We start from the raw sequence: 16,766 nt of genomic DNA, 5'->3' as shown, positions 1-16,766 counted from the left end.
CGCCTCCAGTAGCATGTACTTGTCATGGCTAAAGCAAGATGATTGTACATGAAAAACATTCACATCTAAAAGCTGAATTCTCTCACCACATTCATCTGTATAAAACAAAGACCTCTACCAAAGCAACTGTGGTGCTTTGCTGGCGACCTGCTCACAGCTAGACCTGCTGTCTCCAGGCTCTACTCGGCGGCTGCAGCAGTTCATCAGAGCTTTCTGGTGACCAACAGAAGCATTCTGGGCACTACGCAATGCAAAACAAAACCTGACAAGGCAGGGAGAAGATAAATCACAATAACGATACTATTAAAATCCATTGACAGATATACATAGGAAACCCCCTGTTCCAGAGTATGTCAAACAGCCAAATATCAAGAGTTCTGGTGTATTTCCACATCAACCTGATGCACAGTAAGAAGAATGGACTTAGACTTCTTTATCCAGAGAATTATGTAAACTAAGAGTAGTTATGACTTTAGTTTGCTCAAACTTCCCAGAAATGAGTATTTGTTTTGGAATGATATATTAATCATATATATGAAAATAACAATAGAACTATTCTGCAATTATGAAGAGACAACCTTTCTCTTCCTCTGTCTTTCAAGCAGTTCACAACCCTAACAACTCTCAGGATGAAAAAAAAAATAAAATTAAGCGATGAGCATCGCTGTAAAATGAGTAACATTATGTTCAAAAAAATCCAGAACAACAAAAGCCTTGGGAATATTAATAATGCATAGGTAATACCAAAATTCAAAGCCTTGTCAGAAACCACGCAGTCCAAGTTAATTTTGCAGAGATGTTGTTGCCACAGATAATAAAAAGGGAACAACAGCAGGCTTGTTTGTAGTGACAATAAACACATAAAATAGCAACACAGAAAATAAAAAGGTACAGCATAGGAAAAGTAGATTGATAATATTTCAAAATGAAAAAAACAAGACCAAACAGTAAAAAAAGTTTTATGCAATGGCGTTACATATTATCTAATATTACTTATAATTATCATCCCTCCTGGTCCCTCTCTGAAATATTTTGCATTTCTTTCAAGCCAGTTCTGTCCGGGAACTCACAACACCAGTTCTTTGAGGTTGGAAGTGGTGGCCTTCTCAACACAGAAAGCACAGAGAAGCTCACATTACTTACTTCTACCCGTTTTGTTTGCTTTGTGCTTCTTGTCTTCATCTTTGTGCTCTCTGGATGTTCAATTAAATTCCTGCTCAAGAGACAAATCCTGGTCCTTTCTTTTGGTATCTAGGGACAGAAAAGCATTCACCTTTAACGGGCATGCACGTGTGGTTTTTTTGCTACGTTCCCCTTGAAGGCCAAGGCAGCTGTTAGCAGCTATAGACCCTGTTAATTCCTCAGCCAGTTGCTCCCTCCTTCTTTTCACCACCAGAATCAACGGCACATAACATCAGAGAACAACCACGGTAAGACGTAAGCCCAAAATTTGGACAACTTAACTGGCAGAAGGAGCAAGCCTCCCCTCCTGCTCCCCAGCAGGCAGAGCTTTGCTTTTCCTGCAAGCCTGCACGAAAGCAAGTTTTCCCTTCAGCTTTCACCCACTCCACTTTGTGCAATTCAGCTTTTCCAAGCACACATCATGCTTATATAGGGCCATGGAGAGAAACACAAGGTGCCTATAAACAGAAGCCGGTCTGGTGCAGACTGCTGATAACAGAGATGAGCTATACGGCAGAGCTTTAAGGTAGAAGAAATTCTAGAAGTCTATCAGAAAATGTCTACCTTCCTCCTGGGTGAGAAAACTGGCATGTTAGAGCTTTGCACAGAGCTTGGAAGGCACTCTTGTTCATTACTCTGAAACTAAGAAAATAGTAGGAGCCAACCTCCTGAAAGCCTGGAGAACCATCTATTCATTGGCATACAGTGCTTTGGGCTTCTAATCGTAATTAAGAATACTTAAATCCAACTTTCTGTTACTATAAACATTTGTTTTGGATTATTTCTTCAGCTGTGGCTATGCAAAATAAAATCTTGTAATTTCTCTGACACGTTACTCATCTTGTTTCAGAGTCTGTTATACATCCTCCTAGGGAAACTGATACTGTGCTTTGAATGGCTTCTTAGAATTTATAGGGAGATTCTTAATACTACACAATATCTGCATCTTTTAAAATTGCTGACACTGCAAGTTTTGACATAGACATTCCTTTCAAACAACTGTGCCCTAGCTCCTACAGCATTAGTAATTAAATCACTTGGCTTTTTTAGAATTCTGAGAGTCACAGAATCACAGAATAGTAGGGGTTGGAAGGGACCTCTGTGGGTCATCTAGTCCAACCCTCCTGCCGAAGCAGGGTCACCTACAGCAAGCTGCACAGGACCTTGTCCAGGCGGGTCTTGAATATCTCCAGAGGAGACTCCACAACCTCCCTGGGCAGCCTGTTCCAGTGCTCCGTCACCCTCAGAGGGAAGAAGTTCCTCATGTTCAGACGGAACTTCCTGTGCCTCAGTTTGTGCCCATTGCCCCTTGTCCTGTCACTGGGCACCACTAAAAAGAGCTTGGCCCCATCCTCCTGACACCCACCCTTCAGATATTTATAAGCATTTATAAGGTCCCCTCGCAGCCTTCTCTTCTTCAGGCTGAACAAGCCCAGTTCCCTCAGCCTCTCCTCGTAGGGGAGATGTTCCAGTCCCCTCACCATCCTCATAGCCCTCCGCTGGACTCTCTCCAGTAGCTCTTCATCTTTCTTGAATTGGGGAGCCCAGAACTGGACACAGTACTCTAGATGAGGCCTCACTAGGGCAGTGTAGAGGGGAAGGAGAACCTCCCTCGTCCTGCTGGCCACGCTGCTCTTGATGCATCCCAGGATCCCATTGGCTTTCTTGGCAGCCAGGGCACACTGCTGGCTCATGGTTAACCTGTCGTCCACCAGGACGCCCAGGTCCCTCTCTGCAGAGCTGCTCTCCAGCAGGTCCACCCCAAGCCTGTACTGGTGCATGAGGTTGTTCCTCCCCAGGTGCAGGACCCTGCATTTGGCTTTGTTGAACCTCATCAGGTTCCTCTCTGCCCAGCTTTCCAGCCTATCCAGGTCACGCTGAATGGCAGCACAGCCTTCTGGTGTATCTACCACACCTCCCAGTTTGGTGTCATCAGCAAACTTGCTTATGAGTCCTCTTATCTATATTTTTACAGGGGATTCAGGAGACTGAGATTGCAGTAGAAAAAATACTGGATTTGGAAAATGGTATGACTGTCTCCAAAATGGACCTCAACAAAGAGCCAGTAGTATGACGTGTCCATCTTAAAGCTGACATTATCTAGTATCTGTTGTGAGAAAAACAAGTGTAATGCCCTCTTCACGAACAGTTACATATGTACAGAGTGGGGGGGGGGGGGGGGGGGGAATCTTTACACTGTTAGGGTCTCCTATTTCTTCCACTCTGTAAATAGCAGTAAGTGTATCTGAAGGAACATGAGAAAGGCAAGAAAGACTAGAATGACAAGAAGCTTTCAGGTTTTTCATCAAAGCACTAGATCTTTCTGATACACGTTCTTTTTGAACTAGATAACTCCTACCGATAAAGGCAGATGATACTAAATAAGAAAATCTCCACTGATCATTCCTACTGTCAAGTATCCAGTCTAAATATCCATCATCTAGTTTGTATATCCAGGAAGCATTCCTAACCTAGATTCATTCCATGCAAGTAAAATTTATGCCACATCCATGAAAACATAAGCTATGCTACTAGGCATTTTGCCATAGCAATTATACCCGTATGAGAACTATTATTATCCACAGTGAAACGCCTTTACAAATAAACAGCACTCCTTCTCCCTCATTACTGTGGGGTACATACCAGTGCCTTCCCACTGTGGGGACCAGCTCCAAAGAAGGGTCACCACTCCTCCAAGCCTGGGTAAGCCCCAAGCCTGTGTTCAACACTACATCAACCAGCACGTACTCATGTCACGTCCAGACACATCAGAAAGGCAATCCAAAAAGCACATGCAAAGGCTGAGGCGCTTGGTGCCAACCAGGGGGAAGTACCACAGAGTATTTCAATCCTTCACATAGGGTACCCAGAGTCCCTTACAGTCCTGTATAGAGTGCCTGCATGCTCCTGTAGAGCTGGCCCTAAAGCACGTGTGCTCCCTCCAGCACTCTACTTCCCTCTCACACACACAGCGTTTTCTTCTTCTGCTAGGAACCAACCAAAGAGTGACACCGATGCTGACACCTGCTCCCTGCTCAGAGAGAAGAGCCAGAGGTGTTCACAGCCAGTGGAGGAAACTCTACTCAATGGTGGAGCTGCTGAGACTGGGTGTATCAGACCATCACAAAACGATGCTGCTGTCTGCCGATTTCCAAGTACCACAAGAGCGGTGCCATCAATAAAGCAGAATAAAAGGACACAGAGGCTACTGTGAAGGCTAAATCATCAAAGTCCTCTTGGTACCTGCACCGCTGTGCTCTACGCAGTCCAAAGGCGTTAGAATGAACTGCAGAAATTAACTCTACCATCTTCTATCCAGCTCTGGTAAGATTTGAGGAACAAAACTTATAAAACAGCTGTTCTTCCCTCCAGGAACAAGATGTATTACTTCTAAGAAGAGAGTTGTTCAAACAGGTTAAGGCTAGAAGCCTGGACTCAAATCTCATACCTATGACAAAAAAATAAGCAGGTTAAGCCATCTGAAGTCCCATTGGAATGATGTCTATATTGACCTGTCACTGTATTACCTTTCTTTGCTTTTGTGGGGTTTTTTAAATGCTTTTCAATGGCAGGTTGAGGCAGTCAGTACACAAAGCTTTGCATAATTAAAGCATGCAGATATCTGCCCTCAGTGATGCTTTGGGACCGTTTTGCAGAAACGCAAAAATGTTCCTGAAAATCTATTAAAAGTAACACTTATGAATGTAAGACTGGTAATGAGCAACATCATGATTCTTTTTCACATTTCATTTTAGAGTGACTGGCCCAAACTGGTTTGGCAAGATGACAGATACAGCAGAGGGCTCTCCTTAGGCTTCAAGTAGATTTTCTGAATAAACAGGAAAAATTTATTTCCTGTAAAAAGACTCCTGACGCAAGGATTTTCTGAGAGTTGAAAGATGGCCTTGCAAAACTAAAACCGAGGAGATAGGATGTGACAGCATATGCTTTTTCTGTCATTTTCATTAACACTAACAATATTGAACCATGTTAATGAAACAATATGCCACAATTGGAATTCAAAGATATCTGTATTATTCATAGGCAATCTTAATATTCAGTCTACTCTGCACATCAGACCTAATGTTTAAGGTGATGCATTGTTATAAATCACTCAGAGTAGATGCACTCAGCTACAAAATCATTAGAAACTACTGGGTTGTAATTCAATGCCTTGTCTTCCTACTTACTGGATATGTGCCAGTGCACACATTGTATTGACAGTTGAAATGAATGACAGTTAGGAGCTTAAATAACTTCAAAAACCTGACTCAAGTGCCATAGTGAGATGCTCTATGATACATTGAGATTGAAAAGTCTAATAGAAAGGCACATTTGTTAAATTTTCTTCTCAAATTCTTCATTTATGTAACAGAAGTGTACCAAAAAGCAGTTTTATGTCTGCCTTATACATTAGTATTGGAGCAGGCTCTAAAACTTTATGTCACGTATGAATTCAAAAATTGTTCAACATAAAGCACCAGTATGTTGTGGAGTAGTCAGACTTGATATACCTCAATCTAGGTATTCCCATGTTACTTTTTCTCTTGGCTGTCAAAATTGGGCTAAATTTTCACACATTAGACTGTGCTACTGTTCCAAATTAAAACAAATGGATTGCTCCCTGACCTCATATTTCCTTTCTTCTAGTCACCTCATGGCACAGCTAAGTGTGCAGGGGAAAGAAGTGTCTTATTAAAATCTAGCTAAATTGAGCAAAGCTAAGCTTTTTCTACCGATTGAATTTTTCCCAGGGCTGAGAGAGATTGCTTAGCAGAGGCTGCATTTTTTTCTACTGACACTGGACATTTAAAAGTATCATACCATTTTGTTCTTTTAGCATCGGAAAAGCTCAAGAGTTGGGATTTATAGCAGGAAGGGTAAGTCATAATGCTGTAAGTAGATTTTCCCATATGTACAATTGCTTGTTCTGCATTTCCATTTCAATACATACACTTACTTATTGTGTACACCAATTAAAAACAAAATCACAACTCTGCTGAAGCGATAGAATGGAATTCAACCCCACACCATCTGCATTGTAACTCCTACTTTAGGTGACTGGGGGGGGAGGAGGAGGAACCTCTTACACAAAAAAAAACCCAAAAAAAAAAAAACATAAACAGCTAGAAATCACTTTTGTCGGAATCAGAATTACCGGGGGGCTGAGTGAGGCTGTTGGTTTGCTTTACACAATAGATGCCTCTGGCCTTCTGTACTGGTTACGGAAAATGCCAAACAAGTTCTTTCATCAAAGATTCCTAGTCCGTTAAGAAAAAAAAAAATTAAGAATATGTTCATTTACAGATGCAGAGAGCCGAGAAGCTGGTTGACAAAGGCTCTCTCTCTCATGAGGGAGAAACTTGTACAATCAAATCTCCCCTATCTTCCTCACATCCACAAACTGAACTTGGCAAACCACAAAATTAATCTAACCCATGGTCATGGGCTCTTTGCTTTGTGATTATAGACTGGAACAATCAGGTGTCCACTGGACTATTTATAACACAAGATGGAAACTCATTAAACTAAGATCACCATATTTTTTCTCCTTAAACACATTAGTCTATGAACATTGACAGTTTGAAGTCTCACAGATCATCAATTCAACTGCAAAATAAAGATGCACTATTCAACCTGTAAAAACATATATCGTAACCAACTTGCAAGATTGACTTTTAATAAATCTTCAAATAATTTTTATAAAGTCTCTTTAAGACAACATGAGTTTCCTACTAACAACTAACTGACCTATTAGAACACATGCAATTTCTATTTCTTCTCCTTTGCCCTGTTTTCAGCAGATATCTAAACTAAGGCTAAATAACACAGGAAAGGCTTCCAACAAGGTTTCTAGACAGGTGTGCAAGAACACTGTCAACAGGAAACAGGGGCTCAGTTCATTCCACAACAAGCATCCTCTTACTGCAACAGCAGCACTAAACTGCAGCAGGCATCTTTGAAGAGTGACAAATCCACTAAGAAATAGACATGAAAATTGGCAAGAACAACAGTTATGAGTAGCAGAGAGGTGTGCTCTTGCAGGCATTTGAAAAAGTAGGACAGCAGCGCGTAACCGCTCATTTCTGTTGATGGAAATGTCATTCAGTCAGTCATCAAGATGCGGTCCAGAATTGCAGAAATCCCCAGGTCCCCGTGTTACAAACAGGACATCTACAATCCCTACAGTAACATCCAAAGGAATACGTTGCTGGACAACAGCGGCATGGACTCTTCACTAATAAGTTGCTTGTCAAGTGTTGTGACTACAAACACCCAAATATCCCTTTAATTGCATAGCAGTATTTTGGCATTCCAGCTACAGTAAACAGGCATCCTAGATACAGGGACACAAACTGACCCAGCTCGTTATGGCCATTACTGGGCAGAGCTGCTGTGCTTTAGATGGTGCCCTGTGAACAACAGCTATGCTGATGCAGCAGTTGCCATGCCACACCCCCATCTTCAGGAAATATTTCTGCTGCAGCACTCGACTGCCTGCTGGTCCAGCTGTCTTCCCCCTTGTCAACATCCCATGAGGACAGAGTCAATGCTGGACAAGCATTGCTGCCTCTGCACACCAAACCTGGCCTGACAGGAGCTGCAGGGGCCTCTTCAAAAATGTTCATAGAGGCAGGTTGTTTGGTGTTGGGTTGGCAGTGGGTTGGTTAGGTTTTCCAACACAGCTGTTGGAAAATGGTGATGCATAACAAACAAGTCACCCAAAGTTGTTGTTTCTACTAATCTGTCTTCTACACAAAAAAAAGTGTCCAGAAAGATACTTAACTGCTCCCCCTACCCCGTTACAACAGCCCTGATAGCAGGCTGCTAGCTGTAGGATAAACAGAAAGATGTGCTTCCTGCCCCAAAGGGTTCACTACTTCTTTTAATGGTGAAAATTGAAGAGGTCTGGAAAACATTTTTGCAGTAAGGACAGCAAAGGAAGCAAGCAGCACAAAGCTCACCATTTTCTTTATAAACAATAAATGGTTGTCGTTTCTGTAATGCGGAGAGTCTGATGCTGCATATCTTGTTAAAACTGAATATTATTTGTAAAAAAAAAAAAAGCTTCAACAGAAATGCTTATCTGAGTAAAGGCTATTGAATATGACTGGCTAAAAAACCCTAATCCTCTAGGCCACTGGGTTCATGCAGGTGAACCCTTCTGCTAATTATATTATATTACCCCAGATAGTTACTTGATTTATGCACTACCACCATTCATCACTTACACATAACTTAAAAACCACCTTTAATTATTTCTGCAGGTAGAAACACGTAACTGCATATAAGATAGTTTTTAAGTCAACGATAGAGTTTGAAATAAATGCTACTGCCTTACAATACTTGAGCTAAAAACAGCTTACGACACCTCCTGTTGAACAGCTCCTCTTTTCTACCATAATTTGCACCATGATGATGAAATGAGAGAAAAATATAAGAGAATAGAAAATCCAGTATTATAAAATACCAAAGCAAACATTAAAGAACATAAAGTGACAACATTATCTCACACAGAAGTAGAAAGATGAAAATAAAATCATACAGTTAGAGTTGAAATGGAAATTCTTTCAATTCTTTTATCAAACATTAAAGTGATAAAAGAAATGTGTTTTTAATCACTTATTTTGTTCATACTCTAATGGTATGATTGTTCTCTACATGAAGGGTGAAAAAGCAGAAACCTGTCACAACACTTTTCATAAGTAATCTTGCAGGACCAGATACGAACATAAAAGAGTCGTGAAACACAGAAAGTGTCAAGAGGACACAAGCTGCAAGGGCAGATTAGCTATTTTGATTCTATATCTAGAGATCACATCCATTAGCACATGAAGATTAGAAATTGCTTTGCTACAGCTATGGCTCTATACCCCCCTGGTTTTTTTCTTAATTATTATTTTTAAACTTTGGGTTGAGTTCTAACTGATCCCTGAGTGATCAGCTGCAAATGAAAAAGTGAAGTAGTAGAAAGAGAACTGCTGCTAATCATACAGGAATACATGGAGGAAAAATTGTAGTTAACCAAGCCATTAGTCCTGTTACAAACTAAGGAAACCAACAAAGCCAATTGAAACAATGCTTAGGAGTTTCTGCATCTAGTTTTTATCATCAGGAGAAAGATTATTTATGCAAAATTAATAAGAAACTTGGTCTTTCTGTGAAACACTACAAGGGAATTTCTTTTGTGCCACTGATGTGGTAGAATATTTATGAGCACTGGGAATCAGGGCCATCAGAATTATGACAAACAGAGGTCACAGAGGGTAGGATTGAAAGGTTACATTGGTTGGGGGTTTTCTTTTTGTCTGCTTTTTATGGAATGTGTGCAACCACGCATCATTACAGATATTTTTATTGTCCTGAACAAAAAAAGAATTGTTGTGAATTTGCCTGGAGGTGACCTGGATATATGCACTGTAATAACCATTTTTATATATTTTTAATTAGTATCTCTATTTGGAATAGTTTTCCAACATGCAAGATGACTCCACTGCTCAAATGCATCTCTTTTCAACCATGAAACTTCTTGAAGCTAAAAAGCAAAACTGAAGTATGTCAAAGAGATCATACTGAGCTGGGCACATCAGAAATGTATAAACAGGTGGATGGACATAATAGTAGTCACTCCAGGAAGAATGTTTTAGCGTACTTCTTGATTCTGTATACAGTTACTGAAAACTTTAAAATAGCAACCAATGCAAGAAAATTCCTTTCTCAGATATAATTTGCAGAGCATTAAAATACATACCTGCTTAAAACAAGAAAATGCCCTGACCCTTAGCAACCATTTTTCACATAAATTGGAGAAGAATCCTTTTACTACTTAACTGGGGAGAAGATAGAGTTTTACAGCAACACTGGAAGATACACCCATCTTTTGTCCTTTTCTTTTGTATACACACAAATGACCCAATTTAGCATAGCACTGAGACAATCTCCTGAGACAGGCAAAGTTCATGAAAATATTCATAGGAGAAAAGGTATGTCATTATCCCCAGGCTCTGCCTACTAGACTGTAATTAGAAAGACACCTCTTCTTTTAACAGATGGGTCTTCCTGGCCTCTTTCCAGTCTACGCTTCATATTGACTCTTACGGCAACTCAAACTGTGAATGAAGGAAGTAAAATAAAATGTTTCCTAGTGTACCTTTGGACAGATCCAACTCTCATACATGTCATATGTGAATACAATTATTTTATTATTTTTTTAATAAGAGGCACAATAGCTCAAGAAATTGGTAACTGGCTGTAGGATCACCCACACAAGGACAGCCTGATCAAAGCTTCCTCAGCAATGCAGAGGCAGGGTCATTATTCTGTGACAAGCTGATGATCTCTTTCTAATTACTCTAAGACAAGTAACTGTCATAAGAAACACAAACAGAGTCTTTGTCAGCAGCCTTAACAGGAAGATCAGACAAGATCTGAACAGCCTGTTCACTTCTTTAATAGCTTTGCCAAGTCAGCGCTAGCTAGGAAGTTGGTACCAGTGCTATCGGCTGTCCCAGTGGATAGAAACCTTCATGGTTGTTCAATTTAACCTAATCACAGGTATTTTCTCCCCCCATCCTGCCAAACAAACCCAACAGAAGAGACAGTGGTTTGGCTCTGGCTAGAAAATAGCCAGGTAGCAAAATAAAATCACAGCGTACATGGAGGAATGGCTAAGAGTGAAAGATATCATACCAATATTTGTGAAAACCAGAACATTTTTATGAACATAATAGCAGGTGCAGTAGGAAAAGTGGTATCGTAAACCTTTCTGCACTGTTTCAGCAGCATTTTCCCAGTGAGTTCTGAGAACTGAATCCTGCATGAAAACACAGGTCAGAGTCCAGAGCCGCACCTTGCTTGGTCTCTCTGCAGACAGCAGCAATGAGGTTGTCAATTAACATGAACTGTGGAGGTGATCCAAGAGATGGGGATACAGCTGCCGGCAACTCCCTGGAGCCCATCAGGCTCATTTTACACAGACTACTGGATAGCTATCGGATGGTGTCAATTTTCATTCACTGTTACAGCTGAACAAATAATGAGAAAAATGATATGCAAACATCCCAGTGACTTCGGTACGATTTTGCTCCAACTGTGTTCCCACATGTTCTATTTGATTATCATGGATGTTTTATGGGAAGAGTTTGCTCTCAGTATTGTCTCAGGACCACAAAGTAAATCTTACTACCAACAGCAATTTTCAGGAGAAAAAAAAAATTATTACGCACCAAATTATTACAAATAGCAAACAAGTTTGTTAAAATTGCAATCTGTTTGCAGACAATCTGCAATCAAGAAAGAAGGCTAATTAATCAAGCAAATTGTTACTGAAAATTGTCTTCCTCAGCTATAACCACTCCTACAACCAGGGCACTTGAAACCGAGGTGAGAGACTTCAGTGAGTCCTAGCACCGATTCCCTGTTTTATCCACTTGTCTCAAAATGTAAATTTAATTTAGGAACTTTAAAAACATGGAATCTCTAGTAATGAAGAGCTTCAGCTTCCTGTAAAAAGATGTGTTTGGTGTGGCTTTGGCACTGTCTAACATCGCATACACCCACCAACGGCTCAGCCTGTCATATTTATTTGGATTCAGTCATAGCTTACAGGAACAGAGCTACTACCTACCAGACTCCTACTCCATTTTGAAATGCTGCTGGAATGATTTTGAAGGAAGATCAGTCATTCTGGCAGAATCATTTCTGTCTGGCATGTAATTAGTTTACTTGGGGAAAATTATTTGCTCCCTATTCGCCTACAAGCTTTGCTGTCTGCACAGCGCATCCTGAGAGAGAAGAGAGCCAGAGGTTAAAATTAGCAATGAACGCAGATGCCATTGTCTCTTCCCATTACCTCCTCCCACACCAGGCATCTTACATTCAAACTGAGTGGGACTGAAAAACACAAATCTAAAGCTCATAAAAAAAAGAAAAGAAAAAACACCAAAAATAACCCCTCTTTGAAACGAGCAATACATCAGATTTTGCTGGTCAGTGACTATTTTATATAAAATTTTCTAACCAGTAATTACAGTGGGTGACTTCATTAGCATCTTAGGGTCACACTCCCCAACACCCAATGTCAGTATTAAATTTCCTTATCTCAAGGCTAGAGAAATCAGGAGAATTTGGCAATTAAAGTTCAAATATTAGACTTTAAAGAAAACAAGAAACTAGTCTTCTGACTAGTCTGTTTCTAGGATAAAACGCTGTAAACAAGAACATCAGCACTGACTTCAGCTCAGCTGCCACAGAAGAAAAAGCATCTGTTTTTCTTTCTGGCACATACTGAACACAACTGAAACATTCTCACATATTTGAGATATACTTACACCTTTCAAAAATATCATTTAAGAAGAAAAAAAACATTCCTATGGTCACACACTCGAACAATTTTCAGAGATCTATGCGCAGCCTGACAAAACAGTGAGTGGGACCAATAAAATCCAGCACCTTGAAAAAAATTTCTCTTCAGAGAGTCTCCTACATGCATCCAGTGAAAAAACACAAACACATCTGGATTTAGGACATCCCTCTTTGTTCCTCTTTGTCATGTCCAGATCTTATCCATTTAAAACTTGACCAGTGAAGCACTTCTGAATGCAAACAAAATGATGTGCTGACCCATAATTTGCAACTTAGTCTTAGTCATGTCATGCCATGTGTTACTTAGGAAACGGGAAAAAATACGTATTTGAATTTCAGATTTTTGTGTGTGTGTGTGTAGAGAGGGAAAAAGAATGGCAATACTGTTCTGATGAAACCAATTCTACATGATAAAGCTCCTGTATTTTTGCCCAATACCCTCATTCTACACAGACACATCTCCTCATCCTTCTTTTCTTACCTGCTAACTGGAGATACTAGCTTGCAGGCAGCGCAGAACAAACCCAAGATAATGTTTGCAAAATGTGTCAGGATCCTTAATAATGCAACATATTACGAATAAATTAATCCTTTTATCAAATGGCTGACAGCATCATAAAGGGTCAGGGTTTACACATACACAGGGCTCCTCTTGAGAAATTACTAAGCCATTTCCTGCTCCCAACCACAAACCAAGAAAAATTAAGTCTACATTACCCTTGAATAACCCTAATAAAGCAGATCTTTCCTTGCCCAGCAGGACTTGAGACACTATGGGGGGGTGGGAATCTTCATTAGAGGAAATTTAATAAAGATAACAAAGCAAGCAAGGAAGCTCCTGATCACAAGGTTTACTCAGAAATTCACAGAAGTCTAATAACACAGTTGCTAAAAAGAAAATAAAGATGTGGTTTGTTAATATAAGTATTTCATTAATAATGAATTTTAATTACAAATTAACATATATAGAATGTTCTGTATTTCTCTAAGCCTCTGGTACCTTCAATTAAATATATTCATAAAGGTTTCTATTCATATCCAACAATACTACCCCACAAAAGCCAATCTCTCTGCTCATCAGTGTGGGGGGAAGGATTTGCTCCTGCATTTTTAATGCCAGCAGGAGCTCTACCAGAAAATCCAAGGGCCACAACATCAAGCCAGCTGGGAGAACCCTGTGCTCTCCGAGTCCACCCTTCAGGCACATCGGCTGCTAGAGGGCAAGTTGACGGCAACTAGACATTCCCTCTCACCACAGCTGCCAAGTTAACCTCACTAGGACAGCATTGTACTCCAACACAGCAACTGCCTGGCAGTAAGAACAGCAGTTTGAGTACAGTGATGTACATTTACCTTCCGCCATGGTAAGAAATTAAATGTAAAGTGTTTGAAATACATATTTGTAGATCTTAGTGTGGATATCATATTGACACTTGCAGAATTGGTTAGATTACACAAAAAGTAGTAGAAAAAGCTTAAAAAAAAAAAAAAAGAGAAGTATCTCAAAAAGATACAACACAAAACCACACAACCTGCACAAAACAAACTCACAATGACCGTGCCAAAGTTCAGAGGAATTTTACTGCTAACCTAAATGAAGTGGGAGCAGACCACCTATTGTTTGCAGAAATGGCTCCACAGGACACTGAAAGCCACCATCTCAGCAGATTACTTGTGATAATCTGAGTGATGTTGCAGAGAGTTAGGAATGGAAAGCCAACGACTTCCCAGAAAACAATGTTCTTGGCTTACACAACTGAAGTTATAATGTAAGGAACAACTCCAAAATCATTAAAAACTAAGTTTCTGGAATGAGAAGTCAAACATTTTTTAATTCAAAAAGCTGAGACTGCTAAGAAAGAACTGTACTTGATTTCGATAGAAATAGCATCAGTTGTATGATTAAGGATAAAATGTTTCCTTTTCAATTAAAGACTAACACTGAATGGAAGTTGAAAGGCAGAAATATGTTGGGATTATGACCCCTGAAATTACGCATAGCTCTATGCTAGGCTTAGATTTAAGCTACTAGAGCCTGAAAGGGCTATCCTCAACTGGCTGAGGTTTAATATAACAAATGGCTTCCAGCGGTTTTAGTATCAGTGAAGAGAGGTGGTTATAAAGCATTTGCTCTCTACTGGTAAAAGGTATAATGAAATTATGCAGCTCCTTTCTTCCCCTGCTGTCAGCAGATTCTTAGTTAGTTGCAGACTTGTTACCATCTCTTTTGACAGCTACAGTACAACATGGAAACCATCTAGGGCTCAAAACACTGTCCTGAAAAATCCCACCCATGTGGCTGAAGAGACACTAGATTTATACCGTAGCAAACACTGACTTATCTCAAGGAAATGCTAAGACTTGCCATTAACTGCAATATCTAGATCTCTGGAAAATACACCAAGTTCACAGGTACAGATGTGCAATGATCATTGGGACACTGTAAAAAATGAGAGAACTCATCCACAGCACCATTACACACAGGGCCTCCTAATGGCTGGTGGTAACTGCCCAGAAGAGCACACAACATGATTTTCAATCCTGCCAATCAATCCAGGAGTCACATCTGTGAACGCAGGGAGCATTTTTCTTGACCTTCCCTCACATACAAGGAAGAGAAGAATGCTTGTTCCAAAACATCAGGGAATAAATTTGCACTCTAATAGCTGATGGCAGCTGTGTTTGCTGTGGTCACTTTCCCGTTGACCTTCTTTCATTTATTATCCATAGCACACATTTCTCAAAGACGCATATTAGATTAGAAGTTTACTGTTTATTACTGCAATGAAGGCATGGGCTTAACTGGGGGGCACTGACCCACACTCGAGGAAACATCATAGTGATAAAGCTTCAAAAAAGATTCTAACAAATCCACAGCAAATCTTCAATAATTCCAAAGTATAAATTAGACTGTTTTCCATTTAAGGAAAAGGTATATAGTTAGCCCAGGGACCTATGCCCTCTTCCTCTTCAACTCCCCTCATGTTATACACTGGTAAGCAGGATGAACCTCGGTCAATCTTTCACTACATTTCAGACAGAAAGCCCTAGACTGAAGTTCTTCTATCTTCCCCTGACTCTTTTTTCCTTTCTTCTTTTTTCTCCTATCTTGCCTCACTCTTCCCCACCCCTGCTCCCCATTCTTTTTCCCTCCTCCATTTCTGGTGTTGCTGTCTTTTCCTTGATTAGTTTTCCTAGATTTCCTAGTTCCATGCTCATAAGTCACACGCAGCTTTAATGTAGCTATCCACTCGTCACAGCTTCCTTTGCCAAAAGAAGATGAGGCTGTACTGAAGTGAGCCTGTTCCTTCACGCATCTGCAAACAGCTCTAAGAGGTAACCACAGAGGGAGATTCAAGGATCCAGCCTACACATTAATGGCCATTTACCTTCTGACCCAGCAACGACCTGACGATCAACCCAGTGCACAGATGAGAGGAAAGGAGCAGCAGTTCAAACCCCATCTCCACTGGCAGAGCTTCCTACATCAGACACAAGCAGTGGTTTGAAGATTTCTTGAATCATTTCTTACTGGCAGCACAAATATACTCCACGACTTCCACTGAAGGAAAACGTTACCTCAGCACTCACCAAAATATAACCTGAGCAAACGGCGAAATTTTGCTCTATTTTAGTACTGGCTTATCCAAAAGCTCCAGGCAAAGGTTTCGTTCTGCAACTGATACAAAGTATTGCTACCACAGGAGGTGTGTCCCTCACTTCAGGAGGGCTTAGACTGAACCTAAGTGTTTCATGCAATAGGATGCTATCCCTGACCAGTATCCAGGGGACATTTTCTTTCCTGTTAAACAGACTGAAAGCTATTGTTATCAGCCAAAGGAAAAAAAAAAACCAAACTTTCAATACTTATGTGGGAAGCTGCAATGGAGAAGCATCACCCAGTCTGAATCAGTGCACGAAGCAACACGTGTGACTGCGGCTGCTACGCTGTCCGGGGCAGAGGGTGCATGGAAGGAAACCAGGACGGGGAAGACAGACCTACACAGAAGGCACAAAGCAGACTTTCTATGCAGAATAAGTATGTTTAAACATCAGCATTGATGAATGTAATCTTAGCAGGCAGTTTGACATCTTTCTTCAGTTTTATCACTGGGAATTTGAGAAACAACTGGATTAAGACACTTGAACTAGAGCTCCAGGAAAGTTCAGCCCCTGAACATGCCAAATCCTCTGCTTCCCTGCCTTTTTCTTTGTTGCCT

The 16,766-nt window shown here is 40.5% G+C and overlaps 1 protein-coding gene across 1 annotated transcript in view; it reads right to left on the bottom strand.

Annotated features, from left to right (window-relative positions):
* ANK2 (ankyrin 2) overlaps positions 1 to 16,766 on the bottom strand; it is a 365,935-nt gene that overhangs the window by 295,782 nt on the left and 53,387 nt on the right. The window contains exon 3 of the mRNA XM_075420874.1: positions 1,144 to 1,251. Within this exon, the coding sequence (XP_075276989.1) occupies positions 1,144 to 1,251 (108 nt within the window). The remainder of the gene's footprint in view (positions 1 to 1,143; positions 1,252 to 16,766) is intronic.

The sequence above is a fragment of the Opisthocomus hoazin genome, chromosome 5 (assembly GCF_030867145.1).
Source record: "Opisthocomus hoazin isolate bOpiHoa1 chromosome 5, bOpiHoa1.hap1, whole genome shotgun sequence".
NCBI lineage: Eukaryota > Metazoa > Chordata > Aves > Opisthocomiformes > Opisthocomidae > Opisthocomus > Opisthocomus hoazin.
The sequence above is the reverse complement of the archived record's forward strand: the minus strand, read 5'-3'. Positions and strand labels throughout refer to the sequence as shown.